Genomic DNA, 23877 nt, shown 5'->3' with positions numbered 1-23877 from the left:
AGACTGAAAGGCAGGATGGTAACTATATGAAGTGTTTTATATTCACCATAATAACAATATTACTCTGTTAAAAATGACAAATGTCCTATAGTCATAATGTTAGACACTCCGGTACATTAGGTGGCGGTATGCACCTTAAACATTAATTTGTAGTCCGCCAAATAAAAAGAAGAAGAAGAAGAAGTCTGATGGCCTCTGCACCTGAGGCCATCAATACACACCAGCTGAAAGAGGTTGTCTTGATGAAAGTTGCCCGGTAACAAGGAATAAAAACACCCCACAGTGTCCAAAGCCAGCATCCAGTCATGATGGCTTTCTTTTGGCAGCGTGCACTGCTTGTGAGCCTGGCTGCTGCCATGTCGGTGTATGCAGGTAATATTGGAACAAAATGATGCACAAAGCTCTGTTATTGTGATCTAACTAAAGCTGTTTGAGTATCAACTTGTTTGTGTTGTCTCCTTCCAGACATGAAGCTGGACTGTGGAACCGACTCTGTGAGGCTGGTGTGGACGGAGGGCAGGTCCCGGGCTGATACCTCGCTCTTCCGTCTGGGTAACTGCTTCCCCACCAGCTTCTCGGCCACCGAGGCTTATTTCAGCGTGGACTTCGACGACTGTAACTTCAGGAGAATTGTGCGTAGCACCTCCACATGTGTACCTGCAAACTGAGTCCGCTGTACTTCCTGCAGCTTGGTGACATTTGTGTCTCGTAGGTAACTGGGGATCGCTTGATGTTCACCAATGATCTGACCTACAGTTCCTCTCCTGACTCTGTGGACTTCACTCGCCCCGTTGTCTGTGAATATGAGAGGTGGGTGTTCACACTACTTCAGCTTTGAGAGTTTGGTAACATGGCAGCTGTTTAACTCTTGCTTTGTGTTGCAGGCCTGAAGACTGGTACCCGCGGCTTCATGCCCCAACTTTCAACACGTTTGGTCTGGGAGATCTAGAGTTCCACTTTGGCCTCATGAATGGTGGGTGTGAAGCGTGACCTGACTGGAGATGGCAGCTCTCCCAGTGACTCCTGCAGCGTAATGACTCCTCTCCTGTTTACGGCTGTAGCTGACTTCTCCGGCCCCGCTGAATCCACCACCTTTCCTCTGGGCTCCTTTATCCCGATCATGGCTAGCGTGGCGCAGGAGACCCATCAGCCCTTGCTGCTGTTTCTTGAGGAATGCGTAGCGGCTACCACACCGGAGCTGCAGCCTGAAAGCACTTTGTACCTGATAATCGCCAATGAGGGGTAATCTGGTTTCACCGTTTAGCATTTTGTTGTCCAGAAATCAGACTTGACACTTTCTTTCTCCCCCACACAGATGTCTTGTGGACAGTCTGGTATCGCGCTCCAAATTCGAACAAAGGCAAAAATCCTCTGAGCTCCGCCTTTCCCTTCAAGCCTTTAGGTTTGGTCTCGGCGAAGAGGTAACGATAACTTGTGCACATTCAGAATCGGGGCTTTATTGGTAAAACTGGAAGCCAACTGCCCCTCAACCTCACTTCTTGCTCACCAGGTGTTTATCCACTGTAAACTTGTGGCTTGGGATCCCAACGGTCAGGACAACAGCAAGAAGGCCTGTCACTATGACAACGAGCATGGGTAAACATGTCACTGAAACATTCACAATGTTCTCTGGGTTCATCAGACTTGTGTGATGGAACCACTGAGAATGATTTTCTGACTCTTCTCCGACCCTCATGAACTCAGCTGGGAGCAGTTGGACAACTCTGCATCCCGCTATCTCTGTGGCTGCTGTGACTCTGACTGCAAGTCCAGGAGGGTCAGGAGTTTAGCATCAGGTATTGGTGACTTCTGCTATATCAACTCGTCTGGTTTGACTTGTACTTAAACCTTTTAACTTTAAAACAGGGAAGCGTGGTATGGCACAAAAAGCTGTCCTTGGGCCTCTGACCATCACTGATGTGAATTATTGACTAATCATCCAGGTAATATTTTTTACATGACATTGTACTATATAATAAGCCTTACCAACTACTTAACTCTGTTTTATTCTCCAACAGGAATGGCTCCATCTTGCACACTGGCTCCAATCTGAACTGGATTTTTATTATTGGTTTTGTAAACTTCTAAAAGTCTATGCATTTTGAGATTGTAATAATGCCATTAAATTTTTGACTATACTTGACATTACTATGCTTAGTTTTTTCGGTGTCTTTCTTTCTAGGTACTGTATTCATTTAAGTAATCTTGGTTAAACTGCATGACATCCGATAAGCAGCTTCATACCAAACACCTGTAATATGCCTATACACAACTGCAATGGGCTTTCAAGCAGTCAAGTTGAGGATTAAAGTGTAGACTTTTGGCTTTATTTCACTGACTATAACAAAACTATCGCATTAACAGTTTAGGAATTGCAACTGTTTTTCAGGGTCTCAAAAGGCTCCAAGTAATTGGAAAGTGTCTTGCAAATGGTTTGTTGACCAGGTGTGGTTTGTCCCCTCAATATCAGATTTCTAAAGTTAACTGTAGCTGATCCAGGACACTCTGCGTCAGGACCAAATAGGTGTCCATGAATGGAGGACATTAAAATCCTAACTACACAAACTCATTGGGCAGAAACATTGGCTCTGTTTGGTAAATTCCTAAAAATACAGACTGTACTGCCACATTCACCAACACAAAGGCCTGGAAGACCACGGAAGACATGTTAAGTAGATTTGGAAAAGTATTTCCTGAGACCAAACCCCTTATAACATACTTGTCAAAGTCTACACTCGCGATGCCTTTATGAATCTGAATACAGGGTTTACAACAAAGTGCAAATGGGTGCAGTTAAGTATGCATAGTACTGGAGTAACAAGTAAATACAGTATATGCAGTGAGGGGAGAACAACAAAATGCTTTATTGAGGAATAGTTCAGTTTATATTTTATAGCCCATTCTCTCAAATGTGCCTCAGTGCTTTACGCTCTGTACACATAGACATCCCTGTCTCAGAACCTCACATCAGATCAGGAAAAACTCCCAAACACTTTACGGGGGAAAAAGTGAAGAAACTTTTAGGAGAGCAACAGAGGAGGATCCCTCTCCAGGATGGACAGGTGCAAAAGATGCCATGTGTACAGAAGGAATCATTAGAGTTACAACACATTCAATGAATATGAATAGTTGGTAGTAGTGATGGACCACAATCCAGACCTACATGATACATCAGGCAGATGGAGGTAGAGAGGAGTGGGCGGGGCATCAACAGGGCCATGGCAGCAGACCCAGCCATGTCGGATGGACCCTATGAGACGTGAAGTCCCAAGGACTCCGGGGAGAAAGCAGAGTTAATAATATGTGATGCAGACATGAAAATTAATTTATAAGTCAAGCGAGAAGAGGATATAGGTGCTCAGTGTATCCTAAAATGTCCCCCAGCAGCCTATAAGCCTATAGGAGCAAATCTAGGGACTGGACCAGGTGAACCTGATTCAGCCCTAACTATAAGCTCTGTTAAAGAGGAAAGTCTTAAGTCGACTCTTAAATGAGGTGACTGTGTCTGCCTCCCGGACTGAAATTGGAAGCTGGTTCCATAAAAGAGGAGCTTGATAACTAAAGGCTCTGGCTCCCATCCTACTTTTTAAGACTCTAGGAACTACAAGTAGTCCCGCATTTAGTGAGCGCAGCTCTCTAGTGGGGCAATATGGTACTACAAGCTCCTTAAGATATGATGGTGCATCACCAATCAAGACTTTGTAGGTGAGGAGAAGAATTTTAAATGTGACTCTTGATGTTACAGGGAGCCAGTGCAGAGCAGCTAGTGCAGGAGTGATGTGATCTCTTTTCTTAGTTTTAGTGAGAACACGAGCTGCAGCATTCTGGATCAACTGGAGGGACCTAAGAGACTTATTAGAGCAGCCTGATAATAAGGAGTTGCAGTAATCCAGTCTAGAAGTAACGAATGTGTGAACCAATTTTTCTGCATCTTTTTGAGACAAGATGTGTCTGATTTTTTAAATGTTTCATAGATGCCTTCTAGACGTAAAACATGCCTTCCTTGAGAATTGCTTCACGTGGGAGTTAAAGGACAAGTCCCAATCAAAGATAACGCCGAGATTCTTTACAGTGGTGTTGGATGCCAGGGCAATGCCATCTACAGAAACCACATCACCAGATAATTGATCCCTGAGGTGTTCAGAGTCAAATAACTTCAGTTTTGTCAGAGTTTAACATCAAGAAGTTGCAGGTCATCCATGTTTTTATGTCCTTAAGACATGCTTGAATTTTACTGAGCTGGTTGGACTCCTCTGGTTTGATCGATAGATATAGTTGAGTATTATCTGCATAACAATGAAAGTTTATGGAGTGTTTCCTGATAATCTTGCCAAAAGGAAGCATATATAAGGGAAATGGGTCCAAGCACAGAACCTTGTGGAACTCCGTGATTAACGTTGTTGGTCATTGAGGCTTCATCGTTTACAAATACAAATTTAGATCGATCAGATAAAAAGGATTTAAAGCAACTTAGTGCAGTGCCTGAAGATTATCTCTTTAACGTAAGTAACTAAATAGAAAAGACACTTCACATGAAGGAAGCGACGGCTTTAGTTTTCTTTGACGTTGAGAAAGCGTATGATTCCATGTGGAGAGATGGACTGATAATTAAAATGAACATAGACTCATGTGGAAGCTTATATTACTGGACAATGGACTTTTTTAGTATTAAATGGAACATTTAAAGTTAAAGTAGGTTCAGAAATCTTAGAAGGTTTTGACCTTAGTATACAATCGGGTCAAACAGTTTGAGAGGATCCTTTAACTGAAGTTTAAATGTGAGGAAAGAATTTATAATATTTTTTTATTTATAAGACTGGGATAGATGTGAGATATGCAACTGTAAAGAAACTGTTGAACATTTATTGATAGAGTGCAGGAAGTTCAGCGTGGAAAGAGAAAGACTGAAAAGCAGGATGGTAGCTATTTGAAGTATTTTCAAATGTTTTACATTTATCATAATAACGATATTACTCTGTTTAAAATGACAAATGTCCTACAGTCATGGTGATGGTGCGGTATACCCTAATGCGTAGTCTACCAATAAACTTCAGAAGAAGAAGTCTGATGGCCTCTGCACCTGAGGCCGTCAACACACACCAGCTGAAAGAGGTTGTCTTGATGAAAGTTGCCCGGTAACAAGGAATAAAAACACCCCACAGTGTCCAGAGCCAGCATCCAGTCATGATGGCTTTCTTTTGGCAGCGTGCACTGCTTGTGAGCCTGGCTGCTGCCATGTCGGTGTATGCAGGTAATATTGGAACAAAATGATGCACAAAGCTCTGTTATTTTTTTATCTAACTAAAGCTGTTTGAGTATCAACTTGTTTGTGTTGTGTCTCCTTCCAGACATGAAGCTGGACTGTGGAACCGACTCTGTGAGGCTGGTGTGGATGGAGGGCAGGTCCCGGGCTGATACCTCGCTCTTCCGTCTGGGTAACTGCTTCCCCACCAGCTTCTCGGCCACAGAGGCTTTTTTCAGCGTGGACTTCGACGACTGTAACTTCAGGAGAATTGTGCGTAGCACCTCCACATGTGTACCTGCAAACTGAGTCCTCTGTACTTCCTGCAGCTTGGTGACATTTGTGTCTCTCGTAGGTAACTGGGGATCACTTGATGTTCACCAATGATCTGACCTACAGTTCCTCTCCTGACTCTGTGGACTTCACTCGCCCCGTTGTCTGTGAATATGAGAGGTGGGTGTTCACACTACTTCAGCTTTGAGAGTTGGTAACATGGCAGCTGTTTAACTCTTGCTTTGTGTTGCAGGCCTGAAGACTGGTACCCGCGGCTTCATGCCCCAATTTTCAACACGTTTGGTCTGGGAGATCTAGAGTTCCACTTTGGCCTCATGAATGGTGGGTGTGAAGCGTGAGCTCACTGGAGATGGCAGCTCTCCCAGTGACTCCTGTAGCGTAATGGCTCCTCTCCTGTTTACGGCTGTAGCTGACTTCTCCGGCCCCGCTGAATCCACCACCTTTCCTCTGGGCTCCTTTATCCCGATCATGGCTAGCGTGGCGCAGGAGACCCATCAGCCCTTGCTGCTGTTTCTTGAGGAATGCGTAGCGGCTACCACACCGGAGCTGCAGCCTGGAAGCACTTTGTACCCGATAATCGCCAATGAGGGGTAATCTGGTTTCACTGTTTAGCATTTTGTTGTCCAGAATCAGACTTGACACTTTCTTTCTCCACCACACAGATGTCTTGTGGACAGTCTGGTTTCGCGCTCCAAGTTCGAACAAAGGCAAAAATCCTCTGAGCTCCGCCTTTCCCTTCAAGCCTTTAGGTTTGGTCTCGGCGAAGAGGTAACGATAACTGGTGCACATTCAGAATCGGGGCTTTATTGGTAAAACTGGAAGCCAACTGCCCCTCAACCTCACTTCTTGCTCACCAGGTGTTTATCCACTGTAAACTTGTGGCTTGGGATCCCAACGGTCAGGACAACAGCAAGAAGGCCTGTCACTATGACAACGAGCATGGGTAAACATGTCACTGAAACATTCACAATGTTCTCTGGGTTCATCAGACTTGTGTGATGGAACCACTGAGAATAATTTTCTGACTTCTCCGACCCTCATGAACTCAGCTGGGAGCAGTTGGACAACTCTGCATCCCGCTATCTCTGTGCCTGCTGTGACTCTGACTGCAAGTCCAGGAGGGTCAGGAGTTTAGCATCAGGTATTGGTGACTTCTGCTATATCAACTCGTCTGGTTTGACTTGTACTTAAACCTTTTAACTTTAAAACAGGGAAGCGTGGTATGGCACAAAAAGCTGTCCTTGGACCTCTGACCATCACTGATGTGAATTATTGACTAATCATCCAGGTAAGTTTTAATTTGACATTTCAGTACATATTCATCCTAAAACTTGACTGTAATTTTATTCACTTTCAGGAATGGATCCATCTTCCACACTAGGTCCTTCAATCTGAATTGGATTGTTATGTACATTTAAAGTGATATTGTTGTAATGCCATTAAAGCTGTACTATACTTGAAGGTTATGTGCTTAAAGGTTAATTTATTTCTAAGTCCAATATTTTCATTATGGAATCTTTTTCTTGGTGACAAGGCTTGCTGTGCACATCAGGTAGCAGCTTCATACCAAAGAGTTGGAATGTTGGGCTTTTCAAGAAGCCTACATTATCTTTAACCACAGTTGGGTCTGTAAGCAGGTGTGGCCTGTTCCTTTAATATTGGTCTGGAGATTTCAAAATGTTTATTTGATTCAGGCCCTAATGGTTGTCCATCCAAGTGGAAGACATTACTACCCTAAAACTACAAAAACCCATCTGGCAGAAACGGCTGTTTAATTCCTAAAAATACAGACTGTACTGCCAAGCTCCCCAACACTAAATGGCCTGGAAGACATTGAAGTAGAAATGTCCTTAACTCTTCATAACATGAATACTCTGGTGGTAAAAGTCATTGTTGACTTCAACAATCGCAATGCCGTTCATTAATCTGACTACACAGGACTAGTTTAGACTTTGCCAGATAACATGGCTGAATATGCCTGCTCAGTTTCAGATGATGGTTCTTTGGACAAATGAAACCAAGATTAACTTGTACCACAATGATGAGACTCAAACCACATCTGGTAAACAATGCTATGGCCTTTATTCTATGGCTGCCAATACAACTGGGTCACTGTTGATACAGTTGGATTGGTTTAGGGCTTCCGATCTTAGATTTAGCCAAATGCTGGAAAACCGTCGGAGGTGAAAGATGATCCAAAACATACTATGGAAATAGCCCAAGAGCTTCTCAAGGAAAATAAATTAAATTCTTTAGTGGCCAAGTCGGTCACCTGATCTCAACCTGAGAGCCATACATCGGGTAAAATAAAGTACAATCTAACCAGTTACAATTTCCGACCATGACCCGGTCATTATGAACATTTAGGTCTAGAGAATACCTTTAGGTACTGGGGCATAAATGTCTTGTTGGCAGACACTCAAATCAAACAAGAAATACAATCTGGTCTGAGTACTTTGTCATAAATGATGATGGTAATGTTTCTCCCTTAATATTATGGGACGCAGGGAAGGCCAAAATGAGGGAGGGAATTATTTCTATAGGATTTAGAATAAAGAAACAAAGACTTGCAAAACAAGAACTGGAACTTGAATCAAAAAGATTAGAGCAAGAACACAAGATGCATAGAAAAGAGGATACATTGAGAAAGCTCAAGGAAGTTAGGCTACGGTTGGATGAGGCACTATCATAAGGCAGAAGGAGCTCTCAGGTTTATCAATGGAAAATACTACTGAATGAGAAATAAAGCTAGCAGGTTGTTGGCTTTTCAAGTCCTGAAAGCACAATCTAACTGAAATCCCTAAAATTAAAAACATTGAATCTAACCGTCTGGAGACTGACCCTCCGCAAATATCAAGATGCTTTTTACAAAAAATTCCAAACAATTATATAAGAGTCAAGAACAAGAATCAAAGGGTAAATAGAGCTTTTGGAACGACTCAAATAGACCAAAAAGCAACCAGATTAGTTGGTCACAAATTAGTAGATCCCATCACACAAAATGAAATTAAAGAAACCATCGCTAAATTAAAAAACAACAAATCGCCGGTAACAGATGAGTTCACTGGAGAATATTACAAAGCCTTTGTGAATTACCTCACACCGATACTATGCAAAGTATATAACTACCGTATGTACTAAAACGGGAGATCCACCAAAATCTTGCTCCGAAGCAATCTTTACTGTCCCACATAAAGAAGGAAAAGATTCCTTACAATGCACCAACTACAGCCCAATAATCCTCTGATGCATAGGCTATAAAATCCTGACCTCCATACTGGCTGCCAGAACCTAAAAATATGTAAAGAAATGAATAAAACCAGAACAAACAGGATTTATCCGAGGCCATTAAGGAACAAACAACATAAGAACTACATTTACAATCAATAGCGTCAAGAGACAGACAACACTCAATGCTTCTCAGTTTATATGCTGAAAAGGCATTTGACGAGTTGATTGGTTATTCCTGGAACAAACAGATACAGATGGGATTCGGTGAAGAACTTGTTAGCTGGATCAACTTGCTCAACAGAGACCAAAGATCAGAAGTCTCTGTCCCCTCTTTGTATTTAGTATTGAACCTCTAGCGCAGGGGTCGGGAACCTATGGCTCTTCCGGTGACGGCATATGGCTCCCAGACTATTTTGATTTGAGAATAAAAAAATCTCCACCCGCCCCCCTGTAATTTTCTCTATCGCGCCAGATTACAGAAAAAGTAATTTAAGGTCCCTTTTCTTAAAGAGCACGTCTTTGTTCTTTTATTAAACTAAACAGCCGTCTGTTATTGATCGTATCTACAGCAGCATGTCACTCTGTCTCTACGTGTCGCGTTAACACTTCTCGGCTCTCCGTCTCGCGCGCCGCAGAGCTCCGATGCTGGCGTGCGCATCGGGGCGGAGCAAAGAAAAAGTCACCTGCACCCCCCCCCCCCCCCGTAGCATCATGCAGCACCAGAAGTCGCATTAAAATTATACGTTAAAAATACTATATGGTTCTCAATGAAATATATTGGGAAATATTTGGCTTTTATGGCTCTCCCAGTCAAAAAGGTTCCTGACCCCTGCTCTAGCAGGAGCTATATGCCAAAATATACAAATTGAAGTTATAGTGATGAAAGTGGAACAGACCAAAAAATAGCCGTTTGCAGATGACATTCTGCTTTTTATAATAACCTCTTCTCTCCATTCCTGCACTTATGCAGTGTCTGCACAAATATGGCTGTGTCAGTGTAAGATTAATGAAAACAAATGTGGCGATATCTGGAATTTGGCCCACAGTTGAATGAGGACGTTTCCTTTCACTTGGCTAAATAAGGATTTTGATATTTGGGAACTTTTACTTGGCTCTACAAATGTTTGATGCCAATTACATTAAGTTAGAACAAATAAAAAAGTGACATGACACCCTACCTCATTTTGGATTGTGGGGACTGAACAAGTTACCCAGACTCATTTCAGTCTCTGCCTGTGGCAGTATTAGTTTCCATCTTCAACATATTAAATTAACTCAAATCATCTGGAAGAATAAGAGACCATAAGTAAAAGTATGCACATGTAGAATTGCTATGCGGGTGTGCATGGTTGTGTGCGGGCATTTGTTGGTGTACTTTAGATCATGTATGTTGTGTTGGCATTTGTACTATGGATACTGATACTGCCATTTTGAGTGTTGCGTTTTATGTCAAGGATTGCCATTTTGTTGAAATTATAATCCCTACTTGCTGAACAGAGAATATATATATATGTTCAACTGTGGATTGTGAATTTTTTAAATAAAACATGTTAGATTACAGAAGAAATTACAAGCTAATGTTGGACCTGATGGGACACAGTTTACATCTTGTTACGATGCATTAGGTCTAGTAAAGAGAGCTATTCGACCTAATTCAAAAATATGCAGCGATGGTTAAGAGCCCATTTACTGTGCAAATACAACATATATTCAGGTCTCTGTATTAAGGAGCAACATATGCCGTCAATATTTTACGATGACAGAGAAGAGGATGTTCCCAATGACAGCCCTGCAAACAAAAGCCCAGTGTTGAAGCTCTTGTGTATGTTGATGACCAGATGCAAGCAGTCACCAAGAACACCACTTTATGGAAATACTGAAATCAAATTATACACAATATCATTAAGCAGAGCTTGCAAGTATATTTTTAATAACATTAGAATTGGAAATGCATTACATTTTTAGGAGTTTACAAAACAATAAAAATCCAATTCAGATCGAGCCAGCATGCAATACAAATCCATTCCTGTTAGACAATAAAAGACTGGGTTAAGTAGTTAAGGATTTCTATATAGTGCAATGTAAAATACAAAAATTACCTGGAGAGTCAGTCAATAATTCACATCAGTGATGGTCAGAGGCCCAAGGACAGCTTGTTGTGCCATACCACGCTTCCCTGTTTTAAAGTGAAAAGGTTTAAGTAAAAGTCAAACCAGACAAGTCGATATAGTAGAAGTCACCAATACCTGATGCTAAACTCCTGACCCTCCTGGACTTGCAGTCAGAGTCACAGCAGGCACAGAGATAGCGGGATGCAGAGTTGTCCAACTGCTCCCAGCTGAGTTCATGAGGGTCGGAGAAGAGTCAGAAAATTATTCAGTGGTTCCATCACACAAGTCTGATGGACCCAGAGAACAATGTGAATGTTTTCAGTGACTTGTTTACCCATGCTCGTTGTCATAGTGACAGGCCTTCTTGCTGTTGTCCTGACCGTTGGGATCCCAAGCCACAAGTTTACAGTGGATAAACACCTGGTGAGTAAGAAGTGAGGTTGAGGGGCAGTTGGCTTCCAGTTTTTCCAATAAAGCCCCAAATCTAAAAAGTGAACGTGCACAAGTTATCGTTACCTCTTCGCCGAGACCAAACCTAAAGGCTTGAAGGGAAAGGCGGAGCTCAGAGGATTTTTGCCTTTGTTCGAATTTGGAGCGCGATACCAGACTGTCCACAAGACATCTGTGTGGGGGAGAAAGAAAGTGTCAAGTCTGATTCCTGGACAACAAAATGCTAAACGGTGAAACCAGATTACCCCTCATTGGCGATTATCGGGTACAAAGTGCTTCCAGGCTGCAGCTCCGGTGTGGTAGCCGCTACGCATTCCTCAAGAAACAGCAGCAAGGGCTGATGGGTCTCCTGCGCCACGCTAGCCATGATCGGGATAAAGGAGCCCAGAGGAAAGGTGGTGGATTCAGCGGGGCCGGAGAAGTCAGCTACAGCCGTAAACAGGAGAGGAGTCATTACGCTACAGGAGTCACTGGGAGAGCTCCCATCTCCTGTGAGCTCACGCTTCACACCCACCATTCATGAGGCCAAAGTGGAACTCTAGATCTCCCAGACCAAACGTGTTGAAAATTGGGGCATGAAGCCACGGGTACCAGTCTTCAGGCCTGCAACACAAAGCAAGAGTTAAACAGCTGGCATGTTACCAAACTGTCAAAGCTGAAGTAGTGTGAACACCCACCTCTCATATTCACAGACAACGGGGCGAGTGAAGTCCACAGAGTCAGGAGAGGAACTGTAGGTCAGATCATTGGTGAACATCAAGCGATCCCCAGTTACCTACGAGAGACACAAATGTCACCAAGCTGCAGGAAGTACAGTGGACTCAGTTTGCAGGTACACATGTGGAGGTGCTACGCACAATTCTCCTGAAGTTACAGTCGTCGAAGTCCACGCTGAAAAAAGCCTCGGTGGCCGAGAAGCTGGTGGGGAAGCAGTTACCCAGACGGAAGAGCGAGGTATCAGCCCGGGACCTGCCCTCCGTCCACACCAGCCTCACAGAGTCGGTTCCACAGTCCAGCTTCATGTCTGGAAGGAGACACAACACAAACAAGTTGATACTCAAACAGCTTTAGTTAGATCACAATAACAGAGCTTTGTGCATCATTTTGTTCCAATATTACCTGCATACACCGACATGGCAGCAGCCAGGCTCACAAGCAGTGCACGCTGCCAAAAGAAAGCCATCATGACTGGATGCTGGCTCTGGACACTGTGGGGTGTTTTTATTCCTTGTTACCGGGCAACTTTCATCAAGACAACCTCTTTCAGCTGGTGTGTGTTGACGGCCTCAGGTGCAGAGGCCATCAGACCAATCATGCAATCTAACACACACATTTATGCTGCATGTCACACACACTGGTAACAATGTGAGACGTGGTTCATTGAGCAGAGTTGACAAATACTTCTGCTCACCAAGTAGCTACCTGTGAAACAGTTTGGTATATTCTGGTGTTTATATGTAGGGTTAGATTCACATGGTTTTATTTTCAAGCCTTTTTGTAAACATCTGTAACAATACTGGCTCCATATATATAAAAATCTGGATTCATGTAAAGACAAGTAGATATATATGGAATATGGTACTTGGTAGAATAAAGATAGCCATGTACTAGAGCAGGGCTCTAGGCTAGATCCAGTGGTCAATAAAGATCAGTCTGAAATCATAACTTATGGTAAATGAAACTTTGCACAGCAACAAAATTCAGGGGCTTCCCAAGTATGATTGTTAATTGCAATAAGCTTACATTACAGGACAACATTCACCACATGGCGATCAGGCCAAAGGTTCACATGTTGACGATACATTTCATTTTATGTCTGGATAGCTTTATTGTTCAACACCCTTGCCACTTTTATAGTACACATTTTACAGTATTTTTCTGTCATGTGCAAGAAATATCAGGCCATTAAATAAATGATTTCAGCATTCCTTGGAGGTGATACAGCCCCTCCACCCCCCAAAAACACCACACAATAGATTCTCAGCAAGAGTTCATCTGGTTTATTTGTATAGAGTTTAAGATGGCATATGACATGTCACAAGTCACAAGTCACATGAATATGCAGACAGTTAAAAGTTGAGCTCATGTAAAGCTGATGTCCCAGTGTCTCCGTGAGTCAGGGGCAGAGGTCATCTGCGCCTGTCGAGCGCCATCAGAGAGTCGCCGTCAACTTAGACCGGGCCTCCTGTTGAACACAGAGAGCTTTAGTTTCGTTTAAACCAAACTTCCCGTTTCAGAACAGAGCTGAAACTGGATTGAGAGCAAGTTGCAGGATCAAACACCTGAGACGTTGTTGGCAGACGGATCTATGATGATGAGGGGTCCCAACACAGAATGGTGACTAAAGGCATTGGTTTCTAAGGAGAGCATACAAATATGAGACTTCATTGAACAAAACAATCATATCCGAACAAACCACATGGATAAAACACTTAGTTGGCAGAAAAGAGATACCCCAGTCAACTCCTCTCTTGTTGCGGGACTTGCAGGTCGAGTCACAGCAGCTACAGACGCCGCTCATAGAGGGGTCATCGAGTAGTTCCCAACTGGAAAAGGAGCAAACAGTTTTACACCTTCGTGGACATCCATAACAAATGTATGATTTAGTTTAAAATACAGTTTAACTGCCATTTCTTTTGAGGAAACCATGTGCAAGTAGGTAGCATATAAATACTTCGATGCAATTAGTATAATGGCACATGTTTATCAAGTTAAGTCATATTTTAATCTACAATATAGTGGACTTAAAGTAGTTCCAAGTTAATATCTTTTAAAGATAGTCATTCTTTTCTAGTTTGACGTTGATCCACAATAAGCCAACGTCCTCCTGGCTCAAGATGCATACACGACATCATGGAGATCTCAGCAAATGAACACGTTCCCCCAAATTACCTCTGGCTTTCCTTCGTGTAATGGCAGGCTTTCTTGCTTTCGTCAAACTTCTCAGGATCCCATGCAACCAGTTTACAGTGAATGTACACCTGTGGAGCACGGGACACGTTAAGAGATATACATTTTAAAAGTTTCACGATTCCTTATGGCAGTTTCCCTCTCACCTCCTGGCCAACGACTAGCTGGAAGGCCTGCAGGTAAACGGTGAGAGCAGACGACTGGTATCGAGGGAGGAACATAGAGTTTCCCCTCTTGCTATCTAGAAGACATCTGAAGAAAGTCAAACCGCACAGATTAACAATAATAATTTTAGAAAATCATTGGAAAGACGAGTCAGAGCACGAGTCTCCCACCCCTTATTGGATATGATGGGGTGAACCTGGCTGCCACGATGCAGCTCTGGGGAAGCGGTCGCCACGCATTCCTCTATGAGCAGCAGCAAGGGTTGATGGGACTTCTGTTCCACCGCCGCCCATATCGGCATGAAGGAGCCCAGCGGGACAACATTCGTCTTTGCTATACTTGTTAGTTCAGCTGTAGGGGATGATAAAATAAAGAAGGTCTTAGCGTGTCCCCGTGAGTGGACTGATGCTTCATTTGGTAGCCAAGGACTCGCCATTGAGCAGCGCCATGTGGAAAACTAGACTGCCTCGGCCTTCAGAAACACCAAACCCAGGGTTCAGGAAAGCTGGAATCCATCCGTCGGGTCTACAAACACAAATGGGAGCATTGCTTTCTGGCTCACGTTCAGCTGTCAAATAGAATAAAGAAATAAAATACTCCAACCTTTTATAAACGCACTCGATGGGATACACGAAGGCAGCCGGTTTGGACCTCGGCTGTGGCCTGAAAGTCAGCTCATTTTGAAAGATGACATTTTTACCTTTCATCTGTGGAAAAAATAAACAGCTTATTGAGACCCTTGAAAGGCTGTGAGGCTTTTTAGTTGAATATTTTAGTTTTGTTGCATTACCAGTCTTTTAAATCTGCAGTCTGCTAATTTGTAGTTGAAGACGACCTCGCCCTCTCCGGTGGGCAGCACGGTCAAATGGGAGGGCATGCAGGTTCCCAGGAAGAAACGGGCTGCATGCGGCACCAACTCCTCGCTGATCATCCATTTGATGTTCACGGAGCCTTTTGCACAGACGACTTTGATATCTGCAAACAAACCTGAGTCTCAGAACACGCAGGAACGTACAGAAGGTTGACGCTCTTCCACGAGCAAAGAATACCTGCGTTGTTTTCAACGGGTGCTGCGAAAAGAGCCAAGAGCACCACACCGAGGTAGAGATGAGTCGTCATGACGGAATGATCTGCAACCCTCTGGAACTGACACTATTTGTAGTCCTGCACAAATTAGCTGAACGATTAACATCCGTGTGAGAGCAGGGCGGCGTTCACTTCTTCTGGGGAGTTCTTTAGTATTCAGAGACTCTGAAAAGACTCTTCTGAAATGCAGAGGTGGAATGTAACTCAGTCAATTTGATCAAGTAGTTTACTGAAGAAATTTCAAAAAGTATTTATACACACATATTAGTTCACCCCTCCACTTTGCAAGATTGTCAAATATTGTCATTTATTTGTATTGTGTTTATTTTCACTCTAATGTATTTCATAGGACTGAGAGTTGGTTACTTCACACTTTAATATTTTACATTAAAAAGAAAGATCAGTTTATAAAACAAATAATTAAAATAATCTCCACCTCGAATAACTGAAACATTAACATTATTGCATGTTGCTGAATCAGTTATAATGATCCAAGAATGTAAAATGACTACTTTTATTTTTCATTCCCATTTTCATACTTTTATGTCCATTTTAATACAAATTTACTTTGATTTATAATTGTAGATTTAAAAAATGTAAAGCATGAAAAGTGTATATAAAATATTTGTGTCCATATTAAAGCTGCTATATTATAATTGACACATGTATAATAACGTCTGGTTTGTATCTCAACTCTTCGGGTATGACGTCAGTGCGCGTCGCCGTTCCGGAGCTCGTCTGTTGTGTGATAGCTTGTCGCTAGCCCCGCTACAACATCAGTTGGAGCCCCGCAGCTCTTCCTCCTGGACCCCGGGGTTCTGCTAACGCCACCAGGGCTGGCCTGGCATGCGATGCCAGGTCCAGCTATGCATGGAACAGACAAGTAGACACTGACAAACCTGCTGGTGCAGTCAGAAAACCATCAGGGCATGCAATTGGTCCTTGGCATGACAGAAGGTCTCCAAGGGAAAACAATCACCTGTGACAACTTCTTGACTTCACATGACCTCGGCCTGCAGCCGCTGAAGAGAAAGCTGCAGGCACAGGTAGTTTGGAAAGGTTAAATGTTCTGGAAATGAGTTGACTAAATAGTTGAAACACAGAGGAGGGTGATCATTTATGCTTAATGCTTCATAAACAGTCAAACCAGATGGGGTCGTTTTTGACACGGGAGAACAATAGGTTTACTTCTTTGCTGCAATTAAAATAATTCAATTTGTTTAAAAACAGCATCCTCCCTAAATGTGGACATATAACAGTCTGTGATGATCTATCAACACATGTGACCCTGATCGTTAACTTTCGTCTGAATTGATCATTTTATTCATTAAAAACAAGATATACATTCTGTAAATGAGGCCTTATTAGCTTTACATTCAAATGGAAGGAAGGAAAGTTGTGAATGTGTTTGAATGAATGAAGAATCTTGGCGTTATCTTGGATCGGGACTTGTCCTTTATCTCCCACGTAAAGCAAATCTCAAGGACTGCATTCTTTCATCTCCGTAATATTTCAAAAATCAGGCACATCTTGTCTCAAAAAGATGCAGAAAAATTGGTTCACGCGTTCGTTACTTCGAGACTGGATTACTGCAACTCCTTATTATCAGGCTGCTCTAATAAGTCTCTTTGGTCCCTCCAGTTGATCCAGAATGCTGCAGCTCGTATTCTCACTAAAACTAAGAAAAGAGATCACATCACTCCTGCACTAGCTGCTCTGCACTGGCTCCCAGTAAAATCAAGAATCACTTTTAAAATTCTTCTCTTAACGTACAAAGCCTTGATTGGTGATGCACCATCATATCTTAAGGAGCTTGTAGTACCATATTGCCCCACTAGAGAGCTACGCTCACTAAATGCGGGACTACTTGTAGTTCCTAGAGTCTTAAAAAGTAGAATGGGAGCCAGAGCCTTTAGTTATCAAGCTCCTCTTTTATGGAACCAGCTTCCAATTTCAGTCCGGGAGGCAGACACAGTCACCTCGTTTAAGAGTAGACTGTGGTGACACGTAATGTTAACATAATTCACCTTTAGGAATGGTGTTGCCACACGGACAGTTAAGTTGTGACACAGGGGTTGATGCATGTCATTCCTGCAAACTCGCGATGCTAAGCAGTTGTGTGGATGAGGTTCTCTTCCTTGATGGATATTAAAGCTTGGAATTCGATCCTGAATACTCCGCCTCCGACTCCGTATCTCCGACACTACAGTGGTGACCCTGACATTTCTAGGAAAGTTTCCAGAAACTTAGTGAACATGGCAGAGCGTGATGTTTATGTAAAGTTGCCGGAGTTTTGGGAGCATGCTGCGGAGGCATGGTTTGCCCACGTGGAGGCACACTTCGCCTGCCGTCAGGTCCGTGGAGGGACGCAAAATACTACCTGGTGGTAACGGCGCTGGGAAGTTCCACATCGTCCAGGTTGGTGGGATTCATCGCTGCTCCCCCGCTACAGGGCAAATACGAGGCGATTAAAGAGCTCCTCCTTAAGACATTTAGCTTATCTGCTAAGGAGAGAGCCCGCCAGATCCTTGACATTCAGAGCCTGGGGGACAGCAGACCGTCTCATCTCATGGAGAAAATGCTGAATCTGCTAGGGGGGGAAGATCCCCAGATATTGTTCATGGAGGTTTTCCTCGCCGCTTGCCACCCGGGTCCAGACGGCGCTGGCCAACACGGCCATCACAGACCCCCGCGCCTTGGCTGAGGAGGCGGACCGCTTTTTCCTGGCGGCACGAGAGCCAGAGGCGGAGGCGTTAGCTGTGACGCTCGGCGGCCCGTTTACAGGCAGGACGGCGTGGCGGAGGCCGGCGCCTATGTCTAATCAGCGTGGAGACACCGGACAGTGCTTTTACCACGCACGTTTGGGACAAAGGCAAAGAAGTGCATCGCTCCATGCAGCTACAAACCTCCGGAAGCGGAGGGCCCGCGCTCAGTAATGGCCGTGGCGTGGGCGGCACGGGCAGGCTCCTTTTCATCAGCGACAGCATTTCGGGGACCCTTTTTCTGTGTGACACGGGTGCCCAGCGGAGTGTAGTTCCTGCGTCGAGGAAGGCGTCGCTCGTGGAGGGAATGGTCCGCGTTGACGACGGCTAATGGCCCCATTCGCCCATACGGCGTCTGGCCTATGTGTTTGCGCATGGGGGGTCAGCGTTTCAGCTGGGAGTTTGTGACAGCGGACATTTCTTTTCCCCTGCTTGGGGCAGACTTTTTTTGTGCCCAGGGACTGTTGGTGGACGTTAAAATAAACGCTTGGTTGGCCTTGACGTTTTCCTCCCTGGTGTGCACACTCGGCAGCGCAGCGTCTGACGGACTGTCGAGCTCGCTGTCAGGGTCAGACATTTTCTTAAACTTTTGGCTGAGTTTCCAGACCTGTCGTAACCCACCTTTTCTGCACTCACTACCAAGCATGGCGTGGAGCACCACGTCACGACGGAGGGTCCTCCTGTCACGCCAGGGCCCGCGGTTGAACCCTTCTAAGCTGGCTGTGGCGAGGCGGAGTTTTCGACTATGGGCGCCTGGGCATCGTCCGCCCCGACAGCCGCCTGGGCCTCGCCGCTGCATGTCGTTCCCAAGCGGCGGATTCCGCCCGTGCGGGGACTATCGCCGGCTCAACGACGCCACTACGCCCGACCGCCATCGGTGCCGCACATACAAGACTTTTGGCGCATCTGGCGGGCGCAAAGGTGTTTTCCAAAGTGGACCTGGTGCGTGGATACCAAGTGCCCATGCACCCTCTAGACATTCCCAAGACGGCGGTGATTACGCCTTTTGGGCTTTTGAGTTCCTGCGGATGCCTTTTGGGCTCAAAACGCCGCTCAGACATTCCAGCGCCTGATGGAATCGGTGCTCGGACCTGCCTTCGTGTTTGTGTACCTGGACGACATACTCGCCAGCGCTTCGTGGAAGAGCACCTGTCCCACCTCCGTGCCCTTTTCACGCGGCTCAGCGATCATGGATTAATCATTAATCCTGCAAAGTGCCAGTTCGGGCTGTCTGCCATTGACTTCCTCGGGCACCGTCACAGGCGGTGCGACACCCCTGCCGGCGAAGGTGGAGGCGGTCGCGGCTTTTCCTCGCCCGCTCACAGTCCGGTCGCTACGGGAGTTCCTGGGGATGGTGACTTTCTATCACCGTTTTATCGCCCGAGCTGCCCACATCTTGCGGCCGCTGTATGAGGCTTTGAAAGGCAAGACCCCCGTCCAGGCGATCGACTGGACGATGGAAACGGAGGGAGCTTTTACTGAGGTCAAGGCCGCGTTGGCGCAGGCGGCTTTGTTGGCACACCCATCACCCACGGCACCCATCTCTATCACTACAGATGCGTCGGACTACGCGGTCGGCGCGGTGCACGAACAGTGGGTGGGCGCTGGCAACCGCCGCCTTTTCAGCCGCCAACTTCGCCCAGAGAACGCAGGTACAGCGCTTTTGACCGTGAACTCATGGGTCTTTATTTGGCCGTGCGGCACTTCCGTTTCTTGCTGGAGGGCCGTGAGTTCACGGCGTTTGTCAACCACAAGCCGCTCGCCTTCGCCATGTCGAAGGTGGCGGAGCCTTGGTCGGCGCGTCAGCAGCGGCAGCTCTCGTACATTTCAGAGTTTACCACGGACATTAAGCATGTGGCTGGCAAGTCAAACCTGGTGGCGGATTGCCTCTCCAGGGTCGTCATCGGTGCCGTCCAGTTGGGCCTGGATTATACGCGCATGGCGGCGGACCAGGTCGCTGACCCTGGCGTCCAGGCTCTGAAGTTGGAGAGCACTGGATTGCGCTTGGAGGACGTGGTGTTCGGCGACGCGGACATCACTCTGCTTTGTGACGTTTCTACGGGCCTGTCGTCCCCGCCTGCTGGAGGCGCTCGGTGTTTGAAGCAGTGCACGGCCTATCGCACCCCGGCGTTAAGCCTTCAGTGCGTTTGATGGCCACAAAGTTCGTCTGGCATGGACTTAAAAAAGACGTGAGGACTGCGTGGCTTGTCAACGCGCTAAGGTGCACCGCCACACGAAGGCCCCTTTGGAGCGTTTCCTGGTGCCGGAGAGGAGGTTTGACCATGTTAACATTGATTTAGTTGGTCCGTTGCCTCCCTCTCAGGGTTTCTCATACCTCCTCACTATGGTGGACAGGACGACTCGTTGGCCGGAGGCGGTTCCGGGGTCGGCGTCGGCCGCAGGCGATGCCGGGCTTTCATTGCAACGTGGGTGTGTCGTTTTGGCACCCCATCAGACATTTCCTCGGACAGGGGCTCGCAGTTCACGTCCGAGCTCTGGAACGCGGTGGCTGGCGGTCTGGGGGTTAAGCTGCACAGGACTACCGCTTACCACCCTCAGGCTAACGGCCTCTGTGAGCGCTTCCATCGCTCCATGAAGGCGGCCTTAAGGCCAGCCTTACGGACGGCAACTGGGTCGACAAGCTGCCCTGGGTGATGCTGGGGTTGCGTACTGCGCCCAAGGAGGATCTGCAGTGCTCACGGCGGAGATGGTTTGGTCAGCCGCTGAGGGTTCCAGGATTTCCTCCGGCGTCGGCTCCTGGTCGGCGAGGCCCAGCGGCTTTCTTGCTGGACCGGGCGGAGGCTTTCCCGGTACCTACTACTCAGCACGGTACTCCGGGGTTCAGGTGCCCACGGATCTACGCTCGGCTGGGCACGTTTTTATCCGCCACAGCACACAGAGGTCCCTGCAGCCTCCTTATGATGGACCTTTCAGGGTCTTGGAACACGGGATAAGCACCTGGTGGTCGACCTGGGTGGCAAGGCGGAGCACGTCTCGGTCGATCGGGTGAAGGCTGCTCATTTGGACTTGGGCCAACGGTGGTGCTCAGGCCGCCGAGAAGGGCCACCCAGCTTTGACTCCTGTCACGGGTGCTAGACCTGTTGTTCCGGTCCCTCCTCTTACGGGACCGCACGGGAAGGCTTTACCAACTCCAGTTATTAGGAGCCGTTGTGGGCGTGTTGTTCCTCCCCGCCACGCAGATTTTGTTTATGTGTGAATTCTGGGGGGGCTTGTGTGGTGACACGTAATGTTAACATAATTCACCTTTAGGAATGGTGTTGCCACACGGACAGTTAAGTTGTGACACAGGGGTTGATGCATGTCATTCCTGCAAACTCGCGATGCTAAGCAGTTGTGTGGATAAGGTTCTCTTCCTTGATGGATATTAAAGCTTGGAATTCGATCCTGAATACTCCGCCTCCGACTCCGTATCTCCGACACTACAAGACTTAAGACTTTCCTCTTTGACAGAGCTTATAGTTAGGGCTGAATCAGGTTCACCTGGTCCAGCCCCTTGATATGCTGCTATAGGCTTATAGCTGCCGGGGGACATTTTAGGATGCACTGAGCACCTATCTCCTCTTTTTTCTCTCTCCTTAGTGATGAATTTTCATCTCTCAATCGCACGTTACTAACTCTGCTTTCTCCCCGGAGTCCTTTTGACTTCACGTCTCATGGGGTCATCGGACCCTATGAGACGACATAGATCCTATCTGCTGATGGATCGTCGAGGTCTGGGTCGTGGAATTCCTGCTACCGACTACGCCACTGTCCTGTTGAGACTCTGCCCACTGTTGAGACTCCGCCCACTCCTCCTCTCTACCGCCATCTGCCTGATGGATCGTGGAGGTCTCCATCGTGGAATATGCCTACTATGAACTTTTCATACACTCTGTCATATTCATTGAATGTATTTTAACTCTAAATCTGTCCTTCTGGTCACATGACATCTATTGCATCTGTCCATCCTGGAGAGGGATCCTCCTCTGTTGCTCTCCTGAAGGGTTATTTGGGAGTTTTTCCTGATCCGATGTGAGGTTTTGGGGCAGGGATGTCTATGTGTACAGATTGTAAAGCACTCCGAGACAAATTTTTCATTTGTGAAATTGGGCTATACAAATACACTGAATTGAATGAAGTTGTTATTAAAGGTGTAATAGAATTGGGTGAAGTATCCCCTTTATATTCTTTGTATAACAGTCAAACCAGGCGGGGTCATTCAAGGACAAAAGGTGTATGCAATCGGGAGAAAACCCAGAAAGATTCAATGCAAAAAAAGTATCAAACAAGCATTTCTACTTTGTAGTTAAAAATGTCAAATGTTTTCCAACACTGACATAAGAACTATACAATTCAGAATATTAATATATACATATCAATTAATAATATTCACTATAATATGAATAATATATATTATAAATACCATCTAATGTAAATATACATATCAGATATGTATATTGTATACTCCGGAGTCCTTGTGACTTCACGTCTCATTGGGTCCATTGGACCTGGCTGGGTCTGCTGCCATGGCCCTGCTGATGCCCCGCCCACTCCTCTCTACCTCCATCTGCCTCATGAATCACGGAGGTCTGGATCGTGGTCCATCACTACTACCAACTATTCATACTCATTAAATGTGTTGTTACTCTAATGATTCCTTTTGGTCACATGGCATCTTTTGCACCTGTCCATCTGGGGAGAAAGATCCTCCTCTGTTGCTCTCCTGAAGGTTTCTTCCCATTTTTCCCTGTGAAAGGTTTGTTTGGGAGTTTTTCCTGATCCGATGTGAGGTTCTGGGACGTCGTATGTATAGATTGTAGTAAGAGAATAGGCTATACAAAATAAATTGAACATATTAATATTGTATACTATATATAAAATCTAGTAGAACATGTTTATATATAGATTTGTGTTTATATATTTGACCATGACAGCGATTAAGATGTTGCCAGTGACAGTCTTTAAACAAATGTTCCGATAGTTGATTTAGGCTTCTTGAAAAGAAAGCCCAGCGTTAAAGCGTGTGTATATTGATGACCATGTGAAGCAGTCACCAAGAAAAACCACTATGAAAATAATTGACATTAAACCAAATCACATACAAGATCAATAAGTAGAGCGATTTAAGTATAGTTATATATTTAATATAGGAGAGCTTTTAGAAGTTTAAAAACACAAATCCAATTCAGGTGGAAGATCCAGTGTGCAAGACAGAACCAGATCTGTTGGAGAACAAAAGACTGGATTAAGTAGTCATTAAGGATTAATATATAGTGCAATGTAAAAAACAAGAATTACCTCAAGAGAAAGTCAAAAATTCACATCAGTGATGTTCAGTGGTCCAAGGACAGCTTTTTGTGCCATACCACACTTCCCTGTTTTAAAGTTAAAAGGTTTAAGTACAAGTCAAACGAGACGAGTTGATACAGCATAAGTCACCAATACCTGATGCTAAACTCCTGACCCTCCTGGACTTGCAGTCAGAGTCACAGCAGGCACAGAGATAGCGGGATGCAGAGTTGTCCAACTGCTCCCAGCTGAGTTCATGAGGGTCAGAGAAGTCAGAAAATTATTCTCAGTGGTTCCATCACACAAGTCTGATGAACCCAGAGAACATTGTGAATGT

General features: G+C 45.3%; 4 protein-coding genes across 4 annotated transcripts; 2 read left to right on the top strand and 2 right to left on the bottom strand.

The window, feature by feature from the left end:
• Positions 1–296: 296 nt before the first annotated feature.
• LOC130198481 (zona pellucida sperm-binding protein 3-like) lies at positions 297–1931 on the top strand. Its single transcript, XM_056421651.1, has 9 exons — positions 297–372; positions 466–632; positions 713–810; positions 885–973; positions 1062–1242; positions 1316–1421; positions 1511–1596; positions 1705–1796; positions 1867–1931. The coding sequence occupies exons 1-9, from the start codon at positions 306–308 to the stop codon at positions 1929–1931; spliced, it is 951 nt and encodes a 316-aa protein (XP_056277626.1). The 5' UTR covers positions 297–305.
• Positions 1932–5175: 3244 nt separating this feature from the next.
• Positions 5176–6812, top strand: LOC130198480 (zona pellucida sperm-binding protein 3-like). Its single transcript, XM_056421649.1, has 9 exons — positions 5176–5251; positions 5349–5515; positions 5598–5695; positions 5769–5857; positions 5946–6126; positions 6199–6304; positions 6394–6479; positions 6586–6677; positions 6748–6812. Exons 1-9 carry the CDS (start codon positions 5185–5187, stop codon positions 6810–6812), a joined length of 951 nt encoding a protein of 316 aa, XP_056277624.1. The 5' UTR covers positions 5176–5184.
• A 4066-nt stretch (positions 6813–10878) lies between these two features.
• On the bottom strand, positions 10879–12523 carry LOC130198479 (zona pellucida sperm-binding protein 3-like). The gene is made up of 9 exons (XM_056421648.1): positions 12448–12523; positions 12186–12352; positions 12006–12103; positions 11843–11931; positions 11574–11754; positions 11395–11500; positions 11213–11298; positions 11014–11105; positions 10879–10943 (listed from the first exon to the last, which is right to left on the bottom strand). The coding sequence occupies exons 1-9, from the start codon at positions 12512–12514 to the stop codon at positions 10879–10881; spliced, it is 951 nt and encodes a 316-aa protein (XP_056277623.1). The 5' UTR covers positions 12515–12523.
• A 902-nt stretch (positions 12524–13425) lies between these two features.
• Positions 13426–15522, bottom strand: LOC130198190 (zona pellucida sperm-binding protein 3-like). The gene is made up of 10 exons (XM_056421329.1): positions 15453–15522; positions 15194–15378; positions 15007–15110; positions 14837–14928; positions 14574–14754; positions 14385–14490; positions 14221–14309; positions 13783–13874; positions 13611–13685; positions 13426–13513 (listed from the first exon to the last, which is right to left on the bottom strand). The coding sequence occupies exons 1-10, from the start codon at positions 15520–15522 to the stop codon at positions 13500–13502; spliced, it is 1008 nt and encodes a 335-aa protein (XP_056277304.1). The 3' UTR covers positions 13426–13499.
• Positions 15523–23877: the final 8355 nt, after the last annotated feature.

Source organism: Pseudoliparis swirei, chromosome 8 (genome assembly GCF_029220125.1).
Source record: "Pseudoliparis swirei isolate HS2019 ecotype Mariana Trench chromosome 8, NWPU_hadal_v1, whole genome shotgun sequence".
NCBI classification, from domain to species: Eukaryota; Metazoa; Chordata; class Actinopteri; order Perciformes; family Liparidae; genus Pseudoliparis; species Pseudoliparis swirei.
This window is presented reverse-complemented; position numbering and strand designations above follow the sequence as displayed.

What these genes read in the sequence shown, in the direction of transcription:
- LOC130198481 (XM_056421651.1), top strand. Translation starts at nt 306, where the DNA reads ATGATGGCTTTCTTTTGGCAGCGTGCACTGCTTGTGAGCCTGGCTGCT. An exon ending in TGCCATGTCGGTGTATGCAG is followed by an intron (nt 373 to 465) that starts GTAATATTGGAA and finishes GTCTCCTTCCAG; the next exon opens with ACATGAAGCTGGACTGTGGA. An exon ending in GTTGTCTGTGAATATGAGAG is followed by an intron (nt 811 to 884) that starts GTGGGTGTTCAC and finishes TTTGTGTTGCAG; the next exon opens with GCCTGAAGACTGGTACCCGC.
- LOC130198480 (XM_056421649.1), top strand. Translation starts at nt 5,185, where the DNA reads ATGATGGCTTTCTTTTGGCAGCGTGCACTGCTTGTGAGCCTGGCTGCT. An exon ending in ACTGTAACTTCAGGAGAATT is followed by an intron (nt 5,516 to 5,597) that starts GTGCGTAGCACC and finishes TGTCTCTCGTAG; the next exon opens with GTAACTGGGGATCACTTGAT. An exon ending in GGTTTGGTCTCGGCGAAGAG is followed by an intron (nt 6,305 to 6,393) that starts GTAACGATAACT and finishes CTTGCTCACCAG; the next exon opens with GTGTTTATCCACTGTAAACT.
- LOC130198479 (XM_056421648.1), bottom strand. Translation starts at nt 12,514, where the DNA reads ATGATGGCTTTCTTTTGGCAGCGTGCACTGCTTGTGAGCCTGGCTGCT. An exon ending in GTTGTCTGTGAATATGAGAG is followed by an intron (nt 11,932 to 12,005) that starts GTGGGTGTTCAC and finishes TTTGTGTTGCAG; the next exon opens with GCCTGAAGACTGGTACCCGT. An exon ending in GGTCAGGAGTTTAGCATCAG is followed by an intron (nt 10,944 to 11,013) that starts GTATTGGTGACT and finishes ACTTTAAAACAG; the next exon opens with GGAAGCGTGGTATGGCACAA.
- LOC130198190 (XM_056421329.1), bottom strand. Translation starts at nt 15,522, where the DNA reads ATGACGACTCATCTCTACCTCGGTGTGGTGCTCTTGGCTCTTTTCGCA. An exon ending in CCACATGGCGCTGCTCAATG is followed by an intron (nt 14,755 to 14,836) that starts GCGAGTCCTTGG and finishes CATCCCCTACAG; the next exon opens with CTGAACTAACAAGTATAGCA. An exon ending in CCCATCATATCCAATAAGGG is followed by an intron (nt 14,491 to 14,573) that starts GTGGGAGACTCG and finishes GACTTTCTTCAG; the next exon opens with ATGTCTTCTAGATAGCAAGA.